Genomic DNA, 21885 nt, shown 5'->3' on the forward strand with positions numbered 1-21885 from the left:
TCCCTTATAGATAGGCTTACAACAAATTTAATCTTTTATTTCAATCAATTTAATCCTATTAAACCATTTTTAAAAGATTAATCTAGGTTACTAAACTCTTTAAAACCACTTGAACTTAGGTCTATCTCAATCCAATTTTAAAACCCTATAAAAAAGTTTGAATTCACTCTAAGTCTGCAGGAAATTCTGAATTATTGATTTTAGGTCTAATTTCCTTTGTAACGCTTATAAACGGAAACAACCACAATGTTAAGCTAACACATGCAAGGTATTCATAACGCTTATAAACAACATAAGTGTCATGCTCAATGCATTGTCCATTCATTGCTACTTCTTTTATATAACACTTATACAAAATCGCAATGAAACAAGCAAAACATGTTTCCATCCACCTTTAGACTATAACATTTATAATAAAAGGATGATGCATGATAATGCTGACTGCATGCAAAATATAACTCTTATATTTCATGATGCATGCACATGCTTTCAAGTAATTTTTTCATGCTCGATTATAACAGTAATACATGATGCATGACCTAAGGTGGGTTTTAACTATATGACAAACACTCTGACATATAAGCACCATACATCACATGTATAAGCAATAAAAGTGAATGAAGTGGGTGAAATTGCCTTAAAAACACAAAAGAAAAGCTAACTATTACAAAGACAAGGAGTCTTCGGTTCAAACAGGAGAATCGGGTCTTGAACCGCTTGGGCAAAGCATCGCTTCTCCAACCATCAATCGTGTACTAAACACCCCGCGATTATATACACAATAAAACAAACTCTTTACTCTATAGCTTACTAGTGCTCCCAGAGTTAAACGATCATTTAGCATTTCCTAACGATCGTTTAGAAAAATCCAAACGATCCTTTAGCTATTACTATAGGATTGCGTACCTTTACTAAGCGATGAAGCTTGAAGTACACGATTGCTTAGCGTGCTCCATATGATGCCCGCCTTTCGAGATCGTCTAAACGACTACGATGCCGCAAAGCACCATCGCCTAAGCGATCACTTAGCTAGCGCATTCGTATTGCATACGTGTGATCGCATAGGTAGTAACTAAGCGATGAAGCTTGCTAACTACACAATCGTCTAGCGCACGATCCACCATCCGTTAATTGCCAGACACTCCACTAAAGATCGACAGCTAAACTCTCCTTACCACAAATATATTATATGTCCATCTTAACCAATCAGTAGTGCGACAACCCTTCACAAATTGCTCGTAAGTACAGCTTGGCCAATAACCGTTATGTACCTGTAGTTACATCTATCTCCTTAAGTATCACTGCTCCCTCTAATGAACATAAGTCATAGTCCTACTACGACTGAGTTCTCTCTTCAAAAGAGAAGTTGTGGCCACTATGTTCAAGCCCCGAAATCAACCCTTAAGGAAGCAATCTCTCTACTTATCCCTATTTCGGGAAAGAAGTGAATTCTATCTTGTGGATTGAGTTCCCAGCTCCCAGATTAGACAAGTCCCCAAAAATGTAGGCATATTGAGTTGGCAATCTGGCCACTCTCATCCATACTAATCAAAGGGCTGCTCTCAAAGGCAGGAGTTCCCAAAACACTCAGGATTGAGGTCGTGTCACCTATGGCCGTTTAGGTGAGATGTAAGTCTCTAGTATCAACGACGTTATATATACAGAGTCTAGTCATCTCGTGGTCCAAGTATTATACAAAATCTTTGTATAGGACACCCTCGCTCGCATGTCTCCACATGAATGGTCAGGATCAATCATCTGTAGTAGTTTACAACACTTGTAAACCTGTACAAAGCTGGCCGTATCCGTAATGTCACTAGGATCAGGTATCCCTCCTTAAACCTTATACTACATACCTATTTAGGTTATCACTTAAGATATGATCCACTTGTATATGACATATATATGCTTAAGTTCACATAAGATAACTAAGGAGCTTTGTTTATTGGATATGAGTAAATGCCAGAATTAAATAACACTTATTTTATTCATTAAACAATGTGTATCTTTATAAAACAACGAGACTCCGGGAGAATTAGGACACGAATCCCAACATTTTAAGGCATAGCAGTCCTTCTTCATGTGTCCCATTTTGTGGCAAAAATGACACTTGATCTTGGACTTGTCACCACTATTCTACTTCCCCTTCCCATTATTATTTCTTTTTCCCTTTGAAAACAAGCCTTCTCCTCCTTACTGATCTTTCTTGCTCATTTGTAACTCTAGTTCTCTGACTCGTATTGCTGAAATGAGCGCTTCTGTAGTGATTCTTTCTCTACCCTACTTCATGGTTGTCTTGACATTTTTAAATGATTCTGGTAGAGAGTTAAGTAATATGAAAGCCTCATTTTCTTCCTCAATATTATCTCATATTGATTTGAATTATGAAGACAGTCTCTTGAACTTGTTCAAACTATCAATGAGGGACTTAGCAGCATCCATCTTGTAAGTGAAAAATCTTTCCCTTAAGAAAACTTTATTAGATAAGTCTTTGTTGAGATAAATCTTGTTCAGTTTGTTCCAGAGGGCAGAAGTAGTAGGTTGGTCAACAATCTACCTTAAAACACTATCTGTGACATTCAAGACAATGGTTCCATAAGCATTTACCTCGATTGTCTCTTTCTCTGCATCGGTGAGTGTTTCAGGGTATTTTGCAGGGTCTGTGATGGCTAGTAGTGTCTTTTGCTGTCCCAAAACTGCCTTGATCGTTTCTTTCCATAGTTAAAAATTTGTCTTTCCATCAAACTTCTCGATTTCATACCTGGTTGTAGCCATTCTTGAACTTCAAGATTCACTTTTCTGGTTCGAAGTATACAAGAATCTTGGATCTGTCTTGAACTGTTCACTGAGCTCTGATACCTTTTGTTGTCCTAAATAACTATGATCTTCTTGCTTTCAGTCACAAACTACTCAAAATTAACGGTCAAGTACACTTCAAGACTTAGGGGAGGCTGTATGCTTAAGGCTTCAAAACTCTTCAATCGTTACCTGAAGGTAGCTCAATCGTGTAGACGAAGCTCCAAAAAACTAAACGATAGTTCAATTATGTAAACGATATTGAGAAGCACTAGACGATCGTGTAGAGGATAGTTGTGTAGAACTAAACGATTGTATAGACTGAAGGAGTATATCAGCATGTAGCGAAAGCAACAAGGATTAATAAGTATTCTAATTCATTAATTTTGGCTATAAATAAAGAATGTGCATACAATAATAATAGGGTTTCAAGTAATACCTTTGTAGAACATCCTAAATATCGATTCTCAGCTGCAAAACTTCTCCAAATCTCGTTGTGAGCCACCTCACGATCTTCCCCACTATTCTCTTGAAGCTTTAGATTGAGTTATGGGACTCAAGATAAGCTTGAATGAAAGGAACTTGGAGAAGAACCCACTACAACAACCCGCTTGAAGAATAGTTTCTTCAACTCGAATTTTCCAGAAAAAACTCTATTGATGCATGCCTCAATTCCACTTCAATCTTCTCTATTTATTGCAGGACTTTCATGCAAAGAAGATGGCTGCATGAAATGCAACTCATACTTGGAGTTATTGATGCCAAACTTAAGTGGGTTTAGTATGAGCTACTTCAAGATGATAATGTAAAAATTCACAATTCCATTTTGTGTTTTTTCCATTTTCAAATTTCAAATTTGATTTCTAAAACCAATTTGAATTTTTGTTTTTTGAAAAAAAAAAGATTAAAAAAGTTATTAATTTTACAAAAATTAATTTCATAAATTAATTTTCTAATTAATAATAAATAATTAATTAAACAATTTAATTAATTCTAATTAATTTAATATCAATTATTAAATTAATTTTACACAAATTCCACCTTCATGAATTTAAATCATATTTAAATATTAATTAATTATTCGATTCCATTTAATTCTAATTTGAACGTTTCAAATTAACTTATCACACAACTCTAAAGCTAATCCATTTATGAGCTAGTAGGGGGACCTCGCAGACCTACAGATCATGGGCTCCAACGATTCGAGATTAATTGGCTAAACTCTTTACACCGAATTAATCCCCATTCGTTAACTAATGGGTCACTCCACTAAAGCCCATAGTTGCACTCCTCTCACTGTAGATATATTATGTCCATATGATTTAACCATAATTAGTAAGTCGACCCTTCACAGGTTGTTCGTAATAACGGATGGGTCAAATATCTGTTTTACTCCCGAGATTACGTCTTATTTCTTAAGTTCCTACTGATCCTCTAATGAACAATTGGTTTGTGATCCAATCACTAAACCAGATCCCCTCTCAACCCAGCGAGAGGATGGGGCCTCTTGTTCAAGACCTGGATTCAATACTTAAGAGAACAACCTTTCTCCTATCCTTAAATTTAAATCAAGTAAGGGTAACTTATTTCTTAGTCCGATCTTATGCAATCTCATTGCATATGATGCCCCCACTGTTCATGTCAATGCATGAATGAATATAGATCACTTCGTTTGTAGTATCTTTACAATACTTTATAACAGCTATAGAGTAGGCCACATCCAATAGTGTTACCAGAATAAGGTACCTAACCTTAATCATGTACTATAGACCATTTTGGCTGTTTACTCGAACTTGATCCATCTCTATGTCTCTATATAAAGCTCAAGTATTCATATAATAGCCATGAATTTAGACTTTAAGTATGCAATTTATAGAATCAATAATAGGTTTATTGACTATAGAATATGTTTATCTTTTTACAAACTGCGAGTTTTAGGACATAAAATCTAACATAGACGATCGTATAGACGATGCGATGCGAAGCTAAATGATCGTGTAGACGATGCGATAGGAACTAAACGATCGTGTACATGATACTTTACTAAAAGCTAGACAATTGTAGAATAAGAATGAAAGAACATAAGAGTTTAAGTGGTTCGGCCAAAGGCCTACGTCCACTGTGCAAATCGGGACGGTCTCTTTTATTACTTCTTTTACAGAATGAAGGCCTTACTCTCTCTCTCTCTCGTTATTCTCACATTCATTTTCCTTTCATGGTCAACGAAGAAGCTCTAGTGGTTACAACAACATAACAGAAAGAAGGCGACAACGTTTTAACTGCCTGCAACATCGTTTCTTGTTTTCGGTTCTTCCTGTAACAGGATGCTTGAGAATATATATAAATATATTCTTTTGTTTATGGTATTCAGTCAATGGTCAATACTTTTTGTATATAAGATAAATGGCAGGAGCTAGGTGGAATATAGAACAAAATTGTTGTATACAATGACATAATAATTCAGGAAAAAAAAATAGAGTTCATCTGGAACATTAAATCGGGATCTTGCTGGCAATGGTAAACATGCAAGGATGTGATTTCGTGTGTTGACTGATGGTCTTAGGTGAATTGTTCGTGATCAGGAAGGTCTTTCCATTTTAAGTGGATGTAAATATGAAAATCTTGTTGTGTTATTCAAATTCTATCTCCTTTACTTGTCCAAAATTGTATAGTAAAAGATTGCTTATATAATACACGTATGAAACAAACATTAATTAAAAGAAACCAAATTCAACGTTAATGGTTGAATTTCTCATTACAAGATAAATGCAAGGTAAGAAATTGAGAGGGGATTATTTTGGATGTTATTTATTGAGAAAAATAGTATATAAGAATTGAATACACTAGCAAACTGATTAGAATTCAACTAGAAACAATATAGTCAATATATAATATTCAAACTTAAACTTAAGCCAGATGAAGCAACAAAAGGCTTAGATATGAAAATAATCAAAGACTGAAACAAACATCAAAACCTTTTGAGATTTAAGACCTAGTCTAGGTATACTTCTGATAAGCATTGTCCTGAAGCCAATTATTCGCTCTGCACATGCTGCAATCAGACTATAGCGACATATTAGATTCGAACTATCATCATTTCATAGGCTTTAGCCCCATTTTCCTTGATGTATATGTGACTTACTCTCTTGATAATCCTTTCGTTAAAGGATCTGCAAATTTCTTTTTCAACTTCACATAACCAATGGAAGTTATTCCATTAAAGAACAATTGCTTTATGGAATTATGAATGCATCTGATATGTCGTGACTTGCCATCATAGACATTATTTTTTACTCTCATAAAAGCCACTAAATCATCATAAAAAATACATATTGCATTTACAGACTTTGACCACAATGGGATATCTTCAAGAAAACTGTATAGGCATTTAGCTTCTTCTCCTATTTCATGATGAACTATAAACTCTGATTCCATAGTAGAGCATGTTATACACGTCTATTTTGAAGATTTTCATGATACAGCTGCTCCATCTAAGGTAAAATTATACCCACTGGTTGATTTAGCCTCTATTCGAAAGCCAATTAGCACTACTAAATCCTTCCAGTACATGTGGATACCTCGTATAATGCAATCTACAGTCTAGAGTATACTTCAAGTACCTTAGAACTCTGACTAACGCATTCCAATAATCGTGTCAAGGATTGTTGGTGTATCTTGCTAACCTTCCTACTGAATAGGCAATATATGGTTTTGTAAAATTAATTATGTACATTAAGCTACCAATAACTCTAAAATATTCTAGAGAAGACACACCTTTATCATTGTTTTTCTTCAACTTACAATTTGGCTCAAATGAAGTAACACCAATTTACTCTCAAAATGATCAAATTTTCTCAGAACTTTCTCTATATAGTGGGATTGAAAAAGTATGTATCGACTTAGATTTTCTATTATTCGAATTCCAAGGATAACATCAGTAAGATCAAGGTCTTTTATATTAAAGTTAGTTTTCAACATCATTTTAGTGGAATCAATGACACTTCTACTTGTGTCCATGATTAACATATCACCCACATACAAGCAAACAATGACATACTCTTGATTCATGGTTTTAATATAGATACATTTATCACACTCATATCTTAAATCCATTTGGTAAATAGTGTGATCAAGCTTTTTATGCCATTATTTGGGTGCTTGTTAAAACCCATACAAAGACTTGACAAGTCTGCAAATTGAATCTTCAAGTCCTTTAACAACAAACCCTTCAAGTTGTTCCATATGGATTTCTTCATCTAAATATCTATTTAAAAAAGCAATTCTTCAACCCATTTGGTGTATTTCCAAATTTTGTAAAGCTGCTATTGCAATTAACATCCTTCTAGATGTAATCCTTGTCACTGGAGAATATGTATCAAGAAACCTAGTCCTTTTTGGTGAAAGCCTTTAACTACCAAGCTGGCTTTGTACTTATCAATAGTATTGTCAGCCTTTAGTTTTCCTTAAAAATCCATTTACTCCCAATTGATTTACTTCCAGGAGGTAAAACAACCAATGTCAAGGTATTGTTCTATAAAATGGATTCTAACTCACTATTGATAGCTACTTTCCAAAAAGGTGTATCAAGAGATGATACAATTTCTTGAAAAGTCTGAGGCTCACCTTCTATCAAATAAGTTATGAAATCAGGTAAAAAAAAAAAAACATATTTTGTTTGGGTAAAATTTGAATGATTTGTCTCCATCAATCATGTCAAAATAGGACAAACCATGAGCCTCTCATCTTTCATAGCAATCACAAGTCCCTTGATGTCTATAAAAAGACTTCCAAAGCTCTCCAAAATAGTAACGAAGAATCCATTCTTCCTTCAACATAGAAAAGTTTTTAACTTCTATTTATTTTTTTTTTCTAGCATTTTTTGAAGATTTGAGTTGCAACAATAGCACATATCCGATCTCCTTCGAAAGTTTGGATGGTCATATCTCAATTCATCTTGACAAATCTTGAATTAGGCTAGATTCAAGGCTAACGTGCATCCTTTTCTTCTAAGTTTTAATTTCTTTGTTCTTTATTTCATCGTCTCAAGTTTAGTTTCATTTTGATCTATATATTTCATTTCTTCAACTTAATTTTTCAACAACATTGTTTATGTATGTCAATTTCATTTTACACTGGTCTGAATTTAAGTTTATTTAACTCTCTCTTTTACTTAGTTTACAACGAATTTCTTTTGATCTCAAATTTTGTTCTTTACTTCTTTAATCCTGAGCTAAGCTGTTGATTCAAATATGTGAATACTCCGAAGAAAGTAGCAAAGGTCTAATATATAAAATAAGGTGACTTAGCTCAGTTCAATATAACTTGATTTTCTTTTATTGATTTTCGAGTAATAATTGTTAGTACTCTAGATTGATCACCTAGATTAGTATACTAAAATTAAATCTAATACCGAAAGGGTTAGGTGAAATTTGATTATCATAAAAGTGATTTAGAAAAAGAAACTGAAAATAGGATTTTGCTTTTAACCCTAGACATAAGGCAAGACCTTTAGAACCGTGGGATTGTTTTATTTATTACCTAAGTTCATATTAGCTAAATAAATATAGGCTTAATGGTATAGAATCCTATATATACTTCTTTTATGATCGAATAGGTGGTCTTTTCAAAAAAAAGAAGAAGAAGAAGAAGAAGAAGAAGATCAAATTGGTGTTGAACTCACTTCATCAATATATTAAATTTGAGCAAAGTTACAAGTTTTCATATTAGGCTACATTTTCTTTAAAAAGGAGCATGAACATGTTGGAATTCCAACTTTTTCATTATTATTTATCAAATTAAGTTCTTACCAAATATTCAAATCAATTTTTTCTTGTGACTAGAGTTGTAATTTTGAGAAAAGTTTTTGTTGTTTCTAAGAAGTTTGTTAAAAACTGTTTCCTTGAGAGATGACTTAGATCCTTTTACAACTTATCGACAGTTTGCACTTTCATTAGACTGAAGATTTTTCTTTAAAATGATTCAACAATTTAGTCAACGTGTTTTAAGTTTATTAGAAGGTTTTGACACTCTTCTTTGGTCCATTAGTATCAAATAAGTATATTAGTGATAGATCTCAATCACAATCTACAGTGATACAAATTATGATTGGCAATAGATTTTTATTACTATTTATCACTGATCTAATAGGCAGTAATAAAGGTCTACTATTGAAATTAGCAGTTTTCGTGCTTCCATCTTTGTGTGTTCAATTGGTTTTTTTTGGACGTTTTCTATGGGTTGGAGGTAAATTTTGCTATATTTTCAATTAGTTCTAAGTTTTGCTATTTTTTTTGCAATATCTTGGCCTCATTTTTGCTATATACGGAAGGAACCCTAAAAAATAGTAAAACAAAATCCTAAACTAGAACTAAAATAATATGCATCATAAACATAGACCATTATAACCTGGACTAATATAATTTGTATCCTACAGATAGACTAATATATAACCAAAACTATTTTAGTATCAACCCCAAACACAGGACATTATAATATAAACAAAAATAGTTTACACTCCAAACACAAATTATTACAACTTACATACTATTATAAGCCGCAATCTATAATAATTACTGATTATAGTAATCACATAGCGCCTCAAACACCCGTTAACTTCAATTGGCTCCTTTAACACTCGATCGTCGATGCTTTGGCCGAATTTGACTTAATTATTTATTCTCGATTCATCTCCTAGAAGTTGTTTGTGCTTTTTACATGAATAGATTAATCCCGACAAAATGACTAGATTTGCACACGAACAAAGTAGCCTTATATAAAAATCACATAGAGTAACAATAAATAGCCCCGCAATTGGGATATCAACTACCCATTCATAAACATTACACAAATATGACGAATCACCTATTTTTTAATAGGTGGAGTGTCATCATTCAACAATCTCAACAAATGCATGATGGATCCTCAACCCTCCCTTCCACCTATTGGTCCAAACTTCATAGAGACCAAAATAGAGCTTCAAATCATCATTATCAGGCTTGAAAGCGGGGACTTGGATGATCAATTGATCATCATCGGGAATGGTAATCCTTTTCCCAGTAGGTAGGGCTGCAAGACTCATTTTCTTGAACGAGTAATTTCCCCTTCTCCCAATCTTTGCCATTATGTAAACACTACAATCATCCCATCCAAATGCATCTGGTCTTAGTGATATCACGAACCCTACTTTGTACTTTTCTTCCACCAAAACATCTTTCTCAGTTGAACCAGTTACTTCCAGCCAACATACTTGTTTCAGCTCTGCAAAACTGTCTTCGTTCCTCCTACAAGTTCATAACTTCTAAATGTCAACAAAATAGTTTCACCAAGAAGCATATATAATAACACAATTTCTTTTCCATTTTTCAGTATTTAATTTAAAAAATAAGTCTTTGGAAAGAAATTGTCGTGTTTGACAATCACTCAAAATAGCTTTTCAAATGTATTTTAATTCATTTTTATCAAAAGTATTTAAATAAAAATGAATTTTTTGAAAAACTTTTTTTCTCAAATCAATCCAAACCGTCCAAAATATAATAGAAATAGGGTAATTGCAATTAGTAGCATTTTTAGGAATAATAACAAAGTGTATAACATCATTTTAAAATAACAGAGTGTAAAACATCGTTGATAGACTCTTACCAGTGATATGGTCTATCACTGATAGACTATTTAAATTTGATCATATTTATAATTTTTTATATATTATGTTATATCTATTAATACTTTAAGTCTATATTTGCAACTATTTCATAGAAATATATATATATATATAAATTTTGAGGAGGAGAACTTCTCTGCCCTTTTCATCAAGGGTAGAAGATCCTTTTTATTTCTATGCAAGAAAATCAATCTTCTTCTTTGCAATATGAGTCACTTTTCTATTGTATTTTATTAAATATTGTATTTCAACGTCTTAGATGTGTTTTTTTTTTTATTGTATTTCAGTGTTTGTATTCTATTTTGTACTATTGTTATTAACTTGTATATTAAATTTATCTATATCCTAGATTTATTAAAGAAAAAAAATATGTATGTTCAACGTCTCAGTGTCCTTATATTTTAGAAATATATATATATTAAAAAATATATAAAAAAATGATGCATTTTTAGACGTATCCGTATCTTAATTTTTTAGAAATTAACAAATCTGATCATATATGTATCGTGTAGTCATATCTATGTATGTACTTTATAGACTACAAGAAAAATAGTCTATTGCAGCGATTTATTTAATCTATAATAGCAATATTTAACCACTGTAACATTTATAGCAACATTTATGGAAGTGGTAATTTTTTTTATATATGAAAAATTGTTAAGTTTTTTACTTCTATTTTTCCACAAGAAACAAAAAAGCTTCGAAGTGCAAGTCCAAATGTATTGCAACACATAAAAAATTGTTGCAACTAAATTGGTATAACATACAATATTGTAATATTTTTGTTTTAAATGTTGTTGCTACTAAATGGTTGCATTTGAATTAAATTATTATTTCAATATTTTAAGCTCTACAATGTTATAGTTGCAATCGTTTCTATTACAACAGTTAATAAAAATGTTGAAACATAGATATATTTGTAAGGATCTATAATTGTGTCATTAATGAATCATTGCAATTGAATATAGGTCACAACAATTTAAAAAACATTGTGAAACAAAAACCTCTTCGATATGTATACATATAGCAACGGTTTGCTTATGTGTTTTTATAGACGACTGCAATTCTATAAATCTTCGAAGCATTTGTCAAACCACTACAAAAAATTGCTACAATAGATTTGTTTTTTTTGTAGTGATACTACTCAATAAAAAAACAAGAGAGAGAAACACGACGAGGGATTCGTCACGAGGACGATTTTTTCATCTTTTCTACAACCAATATCAATGATTTTAGAGTGAATAAAAAAAAAAAAAAAACTATGTTTTCTCTTTTTTTAGATTGACAAATTAAAGTTGACTTTTTTCTTTTCTTCAAAGGTATTGTAATTAAATTGTGGGAGAAATCAAACCTCTGACTTCGAGGTCGATAGTATAAGTACTATGTCAATTGAACTGGTTCATGTTGGCAATTAAAGTTGAATTTTAGTTCTAAAATAAGTACCATTAAAATATAATAGATTATATTAAAAAATGAGAAAGTCGAAGCTTACGTGTCTCGATGAGGTAAGTTCCAAAATCGCTTATCTTTACCCCATGTAATATTTAGAGCCCTTGGATAAATTTTGAATTTGTTCTCCTGAAATATTGTGAATTATCAAATGAAATGCTATATTTAAAAACCATATCAAAACGCAACTATATTTCAACCAAATTATAGATGCTATACGCCAAAGTCTAATGTTAAATTTTAGAAACTTATAAATCCTATGAACAAAACCGAACCATTACATATAGTCTAGAGACATTGTTTCATGTCAATTACTTTTATGACATAGTTGCCACTATTAATAATATAAATAAAAAATAGAGTATAAAAAAAACACTTTGTATAGCTGAGACTGTACATCAATGAAACTCTACCGTGTGGTAGATTTTTTTTATAAATGGACCAGATATGAGTCAAATGACAACAAAGTTTAGAAAAAATACATAGAAACGAAAATGAATAATATAGAGAAAAATGGGATTTCCGAGCTTTACCTCAATGTTCTTTATGGGAGAATCAGCCTTAAAGTGAGGATCGGGAGCCATTACGATGTTCTTCCAAGTCGAAGGTGAAAAAAGCTTCAGCTTTGGAGCTGTACGTTTTTGTAATGATGAACTCAGTTTTGTTTGTAGTTAATGATTCGATGTTTTCTTTACCTGTTTTGGTTTGTTGGTAGTAATTAAGGGCCTCTGCCAAAAGCCTTTTCTTTTATAGAAGAAGAAAGATGGAAGTTGTGGTGAATATATACCAATTTTATAGAAGATGGTATCAAAACCAAATTGAAAGGATTGGGCCTTAGCCGAATCAATTCATTTGGGACGAAGCTTCGTATTATTCAATTTCAAGTAAAACAAGGAATCGAATTTTCTTGAGATTTCATGCATACTGTTTCCAGTCGATTGTTTTTCTCTCTTCTTTTTGGTTTTCTTTTTCTTATTCCCCTTTATATCTTTTTGGAATAACATATATTCTTGTGTTAATGGACTCTCAATGTACATTATTCAAAGTTAAATGTAAGCCAAATGATGTATTAAAGCTTAAATATGGAATTAATCAAAGGTTTGAAAAAACCTCAAAATAATCGAAGATTTAATAATCAAGGTGCGCTTCTAATTAGCATTGTCCTGAAGATAATCATTCACTTTGCACGGGCTGCAAGCAGACTACAATGATCATCTCAGTAGGATACAACGAGTGACTTCGTTGGAAATGCAATCTCAAACTACTTAGATCTCGCAGAACTCTTGAATATTTTCTCTCAACTCAACTCAAGATGAAAAGAATGAAAGAAAGGAGAGAACTCTTGAATTTTGAAATGAGATGCAATAAATTAACAACCAAGTTGCTATTTATAAGCTAGCAACTTAGTAACTCTCCAAAATACAAAATAAAATTAAATAAATACAAAATGAAACATTTGTCAAATTTAACTCAGTTTAGTTATTACTTGATCAAATTCAAATATAACTCATTCAAATTGAAGAAACTAATTAACCTTCATACATGTTAATGATGGGATTTGAATTCCATGAAGTGGAAGTAATTGAATGCATTATGCCTCTAATTTTATTTTATAGAACATTACAATGTAGAGGATGGAAACTAACAGGATAAACCAATTGAATTGTAAGCATGCTTCTACCGGAAGATACATAGAGGAGAAGGGATCGAGAGGTACATACCCTTGAAGAACACTTCTTCATGGTTCCTTTTCATAGTAAGATCACGAACTAGTCTTCTCTTTTTCACCCGTCAACAACACAAAAACATGAACAACAATAAGGATACACCGCCACAAGTGAGTTCCAGTTATTCTAATGGTGAGAATTAATAGAGAGGTGTGGGCTTGTGTTGGTTAATTTTGGTGAAGGGAGGAGTTTTCTTGGTTGAGAGAATTATACGCACAGAGAGATAGGCAGGAAGATAAATGAAGAAGATTATAAAAATTGAACTTAAACTCCCACTTTGTGTTTCTAGTATATGAGAGAAAACGGGGATGAGGGAGTTATAACTCCCTCCCCTTTTTTAATTTTCAAAATTCAAAATTGAATTTTAAATAATAATATAATAGTTAATTTAATGTATATATCATATTAAACCATATATTATATCACATATAATATATAACCTATAGTTTATGTTATATCACATATAATATCACATATAGTTTATTATTCCTTCATGTAACCCATAATATTAATATGAATAAAACTAATATTAATTTTAACCTATAGTTTTGATATAAATCATATTCATAATTCATATATTTATTTTCTTCATTAAAATTTTATATTATAATGTATGACATACATTATATTAATTGTATCTTATACAATTAATTCTCTTTAATTAATTTAAACAATTCAAATTAACCCAGAACTGATTTGATTCTCATTAATCATTATTGAGCTAACAAGGGGATCTAATGGATCTATTGAAGCTCTAATGATACTTGATTAATTAATTAAACTCTTTAATTAAATTAATCGACCTTCATTAACTGTCGGTTACTCCACTAGAGACCGACAGTTGTACTCTTTGCAGTATAGATATATTTATGTGTCCATTGGATATAACCAATCAATAGTGCGTTGACCCTTCAAAAATTGGTGTTTTACCCCTATAGTTACATCTAACTTCTTAAGTACCACCAATCCTTCTAATGAACAATTACTCATAGTTCAACTATAATTGAACCCCTCCTCGAGCCAACAGAGGGTGTGGCACCACATTGTTCAGGTCCCAGAATTAGCCCTTAAGGAACAATTTATCTACTAACCCTAACAATCAGAAAGGAGTGAATTTCTTCTTGTGTAGTTGTGTTCCCAACTCCCCAACCAGATGAATCTCCAAAATGGTAGGTATATTAACAATAGAGAAGGAGTGAATTCCTTCTTGTATAGGATACCCCCGCTGACATGTCTCCACATTCGATCAAGATCAGATCATTTATAGAACATTACAACAATTGTAACAACTACAAAGTAGACCATATCCGTAGTGTTACAAGAATAAGGTATCAAGCCTTATCCCTCTATTATAGACCGTTCAGGTTATTACTTAAACATGATCTACCTGTATGTCTCCACATATATGTTTAAGTTACATCCAATATCTTTGGATCTTTATTTATTGATTTTGGGTTAATGCAACTAAATGTCAAATAAAATAAAATATATTTTAATAAATAAGTAATCTATTTGTACGTATACAATTTTACAAACTACAAGGCCACAAGATTTAGGGCATCAACCCAACAGCTATATTTGAATATGAAATATCATCTTAATTTGAAGTTTCAATCCAATTTGAAAGTTTCTAGCATTGAATTTAATCTACATAAATAAATTAATTTTTATGTTTAAATATTCACAAAAATTTCACTTTCTTTCACTATAAATACTCCTATAGGCATGAAAGAATACATTATGTAGACAAAAACCAACAAAAATATAGGCCAAAGGAAGTACTTTTTGAGTGCTTTTCATTCCCCCTTTATTGTTGATTATTACATGACATTGCAGGATTCTCTTTGATAATAAGTGTTATTTGTGTGACAGGCAATGCCTGCCATCGGCGGTTATTGAAAAACTAAAAAATAATTATTGCTGGGGCATGTGGCAAACCAAAAAATTTCTATTTCTCTTATATATATGCACAAAATAAAATCTTAATTTCTTTTGTATACACAACTCAACTTTTAATAAAAACAAAAACCAGCTAATTCACTTATTCAATTCAGAACAAAGAAAGTGAAAATTTGCTTAATCTGTAATCTATCAGCAACATACATTGATAAATATATTAGACTTTGAACTCTAAAGACCAAAAACTAGTTAACAATTTGGAGGGTCATATAGTTACTCTCCCAAAAAAGCTACAAAGAAAACATGCTTACTCTAAGTATAAAATAGAGAATCTTAAAATAGATGGATCATTGATCTGAGAAGATAAATATGCTTACTGTCCCAATTGGTTTATTTATTCTATAAAAAGTTACAAGTTTTATTTAATGAGTCGAAGAAGGATTCGACACCCTCCTTTCAATAAACATCACTCTCTTGAAGGATAAATGAAAAGACACTTGAAAAACTTAAGTCAAGGGTTTTCAAAATGTGAGCAAACCTCTTCTTCACCCTCATCTATGCATGCACGATCAAAAAGTCTTAAAATGGGGGCTATTGTCTCTTTGATTCACAAATCTATGCTCTTAATACCCCTTGGGTGGATGTTGAAAGAATTAGGTTAAAAGAAAGCTATACTATGGTTGAAGTTAGCTTAAGTTATAATTAAGATTCTTCATATTTCCATGTACATTATTTAAACAAACACCAATGAATGAAGTTCAAATTTTTTATTACTAATATTTAGAGTGAATTTAAATCAGAATTGTAATAATCACATGCAAAAAAGTATTAAAATCGACTTTGATAAAATAAAATAAAATAAAATAATTATTCTTAGTAACTCTCTATTATCTTAAATTAAGTTCCCAAATGATCCTAAACTAAGTTTAAATAATTTATTATACTAGTTTATCTATACTAACATAATATTCTTATAAAATTATGGAAATTCCCTCAATGATCGTGCAGGATATTGCAGATTTCTCCTCATTGATGGACAATGTGTCTCATGCCCTCAACTTGCACCTCAAACTCCAAGTTCGACCTACATTTTCTTTCTTTCTCTCTTCTTGATCCTTTACCTCTCCTTCATGGCTTGGTGTGCAACAGTTCGACCAGTCGTTCGATCACGTCGCCCAGTGGTGAAAAGAAAATATATAATGCATGTCTTATGCTATGCGTTGATCTCCATGTGTCGATGGTCATGCGTTGGACTTGAAAATATACAATATGCATTTAAGCATGTATGCGATGATCATGTACTCCTGTCACAAGTTTTCTCGCTTTCTTGCCAAGTATAACGAGAATGCAAGTTTCTTGGGATGATCCGAGGTCGAACACAGGGACTTGCAGCTCAATAATATTTCTGAAGTGATGCGTTTGAGGCGATGAATAAAAGTAAAAAGATAGGAGTTAAAGGATTATATGCTACTCCTACTTCTAACTAAACAGATTGAGCAATGGAAGTTTAACTATGAGAATGGAAAGAGATGCAGCAACTGTTAACACATAATAAGGTTCATTATGTTAGGTCGCTCGAGTAATCCCAGCTCGTCATACTAACGCATCGTACACCTCTCGGTGGCCAGCCACATGCCTATATCTCTATAATGCATGGTTGCGTTGATCATAAGATTGTGCCTATCTCTAGGAACAAAGCTTACTTTGCTTTAGTGTGACCCACCACTCACCTTCTCAGGAAGTTAGTTGTGGCTAGTCAGCTCATAGACAAGCATTGCGACAACTCATAGATAAGTGTTGCTACCGCCTCACAATAAGCAAAGAAGATTAACTCACTATACTCCCGCAACACACACCTCTCGGTAGGTTGCTACATGCATCCTATCTCTAGGCAACATGACTGAGTAGGTGACTACCTTTGATAACTAAGCGATGACTATTAACGATGATAAAGAATGAGAAGGTGAAGAATATGGAGCCGAAGGAACTAAGAGATGCATTGATTACAAAATATATTAATGTCTTAAGCCAAAATTTAATACAATACAGAGATAAGAGGAGAGATGGAAGGCTAGATGAAAACAATCTCTTGCTTTTCATCCAAAAGGCGTCAAGGCTACTGGTGGTTCTATGGATGGATGGTGGAGAAGTCCCTCTCGAGCTCTATCTCTAACATAAACTCCGGTTGTCACTTGGAAGGGGCTGTGGGGTGGAGAATCCTCAAAGAGTGGCTGCTCATGATCTCATCTGTGATCACAAAGATCTTCTTTAAGAAAGAAGCTCAGATGATTTGAAGTGAAGGTCCAAGGCTCTATTTATAGAGCTCAAACACCAACAGCATTGATGATTGCATTCTGACTCACTATTACCTTTGTCGCGGTATGGGCAATGTCAACATCACCTTATCTTGTTGATACTCCTAAGATATGCGTTCATGCTCGTTTCTCCCGAAGTACCAATGCATTCCTCCCACCATGCGATCTACCTTCTATCACGGTTATTACTCTGTAGCTGCAACATCCATGCGATGAACTCGTCTTCTTGAAGATTAACACATGCGATTAACTTTGCGATGGTCTGGGATCAACACATGCGATCGATTCCTATAATTGCTACAAAAATAGATATTTTGATGCAATATAATGCATGATATAGGGTTAGCAAGGTTTTTTAGTGTTGATCGACGCAAGCTCACTTTTCACATGAATTCTTAGTATTATCAACACATATTCTACTTGTTAACCCTCATAATTCTAAGTAAAAGGCTACAATAGCTTGTATTTCTACAAGCTGTCACCCAGCCACCATGTCGCCATCCTTTGTCTGTCTCTCACACCTTTGACCCATCTACTGTCACACCCCCTCCCAAATTTCCCTTTAAACTTGCAAGGAGATGTGACTGCAGCAGTTACCAACCCTCTCGCTGATACTTACTGCTTACTAACCTGCTTAACCTAACTTAGGACCCTGAAATGCATATATACTCAACTATAAACTTAAGACAATAACATTCATTAACAAAGTTTTACATTACTCTTTCATTAATACAACTTATATACTTTACATAAGCAGTGAGCCCAACACACTCAACTAGTCCCTATATGACATAATACATGCGTACTACTTTATACATAACCCACACTTAGACTTTCTAACAGTTTGGTCTTGAGAGGCAGAGCAATAGTAGAGTCGTCTTCTGAGGAGTGACCGCTCCTTATGGAGAAGACATTTAAACAGGGTGAGCTAGAAGCCCAGTGAGTGACTAACCTTTGAAACATAAAAGGCATACATATCAATCATGTTTAACAAAAGACTATGAACTAAAAATCGTAGCTGAAAACTGAGAAATTAGTCAAGTATTTACATAAAACTTCTCTACTGGTAACTAAACATAACATAGGCATCATAGTCATAAGCTCTAGAAGGCTCTTAAGCCTCAACTTCCACATTAAATATCTTTACAAGAGAACGACTCCTTTGGTCCACTCTTGAGCATAAACTTACTCAACTAAAACTTGGTTGGGGGAGGGACCCTCTGGCCCAACTTTCACTATAACCTTAGTCAAGGTGTGTCGCTTCTGACTATTTCTTGTGTCTTTAACTATAAGTCATCGGATAGCTTTCATAAAACTTGAGTCGTAAAACATAATAACATTCTATGAATACTTCCTGAATCTTAGTTGAGAATGAGCATTCATCGCTCAATTGTATCAGGGAAAGAGACCCATACTTTAGCCCTAGGTTACTGAAATACTGCCTAGGAGACCCATACTTCAACCTCACATTCAGAACTTTCTACGTGCACATGGAGTTACTAAGTACCGTCAACACCTTAGGTACTTCCTTGACACCTTCCATGCTTTCAGTATCCGGCTTACTAAAAACATATCATGCTTTAAAAATCATACATATTATGAATCTTTCAGAACATAGCTTTAAGCTTAGCATTTGCAGAAACTTAGCTATAGTCTTTAGAATGCATGCTTCAACATAGAATACTTAATCTGAAATAAGACTAACATATCACCTTGGCATGCGATAAAACAAGTACGTACTTGAGGAAAATGCTAAGCAATCTCATGAAACTTAATTGCTTGAAAACATATAAACATATCAATAATTATCACATAAACATCACACTTAGCTTTGTCTTATAGACTTATCTTTCCCTAATAGATTATGAATACATTGTTTGCATGCTTCTATTGTGATGGTATAATTTGCTATGATTGAATGATTTATCATGATAGTTTGATGAATTGACTATTGAGGTGTTCTGGAAATCAGTGACTTATGTTACTATGATCATTATAGCATGTTTATGGTTGATATGAAATATGAATGTTGTATATTGCATGATTTGACTGATGGTGATTGTTAGGACTGAAGGAACTCTTACATAAGAGTACCTTTGAACGGAAGCGGATCTTTATAAAGACATTGTGACAGAATTACCACATTTACATTCAAACATACAAATATGCATCATACTGTAAAACTACCGGCATGCTTTAAAATAAACAAACAAGAGAATAAGAACACTTACCAGTCCAAGAACCTTTCTTCATAGCAAATCTCCCTCTCCCCAAGGAACGGGTGCTCTCGCTCTCGTTGAAATGTTGTTCGTTGCTATAATGATTTGCTCTGGGAGTGTATTGTATAAAATAAATTGGAAAAATAGGTTCTAAATACAAGTGATACATTTAAGCTTTGATGCGTTTAAGTAATTGTAATGAGTTGGGGCGTTAGATATATGCACAGAACGCACACAACTCCGTGTAATAACGTTAAAGTTTTCCTAAACCAGACCCAAGTATAAATCTAATTTAGATTCCTGGTAAGTCCAGGGTCGAACTCAGGAATTCAGTTAAACAGACGCAGACCTTGCGTTGTATCTACTGTAGGGGTTTTCCTAAATGAATGTGAGAAATGTATTATTTACACTAAATTATCGTGCCTGGGCAAGAAGATACAAAAGAGGAGTGGTGAATGATGGATCATGCAAAAATGGAGTTTAAGGTAAGTGGACGCGTCGGTCTAAGATGAGTGTACATAATTAGGGTGTGATGTGAATGAGATGGGATGATTTGCTTATCTTTTGTTTATGCGTCAGACTTCATTCAACATTTCTCAACGTGAATAACATACAAAGCCTATCTCTAGGATGCATTCATCTAACACAAAATGCAATAGACACCAGTAAGTTTATCTCTAGCCGTACTAGGCATCCTACTTAATGCAGCTTAGTTATTCTTTCGAATAGTCTAAATGAAAGATGCTTTTACCAAGTTGTCAAGTTGGCTTGAGCGTTAGAATGAAGTTGTGCATAAAGTATTAATGCATTCAACATAAACAAGAAATAAATAATAGTAAGTATGATGGATCAAATATATGAATTTTATAAAGAAACAAGGAGTCTTTACAAAAATAATATTCAATCAAATGGAATGAAGGTGATAAATAAGAAGGAAACTGAGTCAAGCCAAAGAATACAATTTCTTGTAGTTCTTTGGCTCAATCTCGTTGTGTACAATCACTTGTATAGGAAGTGGACGGAGTGTCTTTCTCAAGATTGGCTTCCTCTACTCCCTGACCGGCGGTGGTGGTGGTTCTCAACCCTTTTGTTCGTCTCGACACCACGGTATAGCTTCTACATAATTAAGACTATGACTACAATATACAGAGAGTAAGGATCTTGATAATTTCCGAACTCTTAACTCTGGAGGGACTTCATCTATTTATAGGTGTTGGTCATGTCCACTTGGTGAATGGGCAGCATTAAAGTCCATGCCCTGGTCAGCATTAAAGTCCATGCCTTGGTTAGCCGACTGACTCTTGGAAGCTTTTAGCCGACTGACTCTTGGAAGCTTTTTAGACGCCGCCTGCTGTAGATGCCCATACTTGCAAGTGGTGATGTGACACAATCACCCTAGAGCAATGAATCTTCTCTGCGTTGAACTCCCTCCGACGCATGGCCCTTGCGTTAGAGCTTTTCCTGCGACACTTGTCTAATGCGTTAGCGTTAATCCTTGCATTGAAATCCTGCAGTACAATGCGTTAGTGCCGCGATATTTAGTAATAGAACTTTTTTTGTATGAGTTTGCGAATGTTTGAATAAATCCATGCGTTTCTTTTAAAAATGAGGAGAATTTATTATTAAAAACCTTAGTTGTTCCAACTTAAGAGCAAAAATAACTTGTATTTCTACAAGTTATCAAATGTCAAGCTATCGTTCAGCATCACCACCAGTCGTGTACCACTAACAGTCTCTACACAAACAGAAGGATGGGAACGACACCACCACTTGGAACCCTTAGTATTCTTGGTGTGAGAATCCAAAGTGTGGGCTTTGTTCGG

General features: G+C 33.4%; 1 protein-coding gene across 1 annotated transcript; it reads right to left on the reverse strand.

Annotated features, from left to right (window-relative positions):
* Positions 1-9542: 9542 nt before the first annotated feature.
* On the reverse strand, positions 9543-12742 carry LOC120084207 (protein PHLOEM PROTEIN 2-LIKE A9-like). The gene is made up of 3 exons (XM_039040102.2): positions 12436-12742; positions 11946-12031; positions 9543-10076 (listed from the first exon to the last, which is right to left on the reverse strand). The coding sequence occupies exons 1-3, from the start codon at positions 12484-12486 to the stop codon at positions 9683-9685; spliced, it is 531 nt and encodes a 176-aa protein (XP_038896030.1). The 5' UTR covers positions 12487-12742; the 3' UTR covers positions 9543-9682.
* Between the last annotated feature and the right edge of the window lie 9143 nt (positions 12743-21885).

This window comes from Benincasa hispida, chromosome 8, assembly GCF_027475165.1.
Source record: "Benincasa hispida cultivar pf3 chromosome 8, pf3_genome.v1.1, whole genome shotgun sequence".
Classification (NCBI taxonomy): Eukaryota; Viridiplantae; Streptophyta; class Magnoliopsida; order Cucurbitales; family Cucurbitaceae; genus Benincasa; species Benincasa hispida.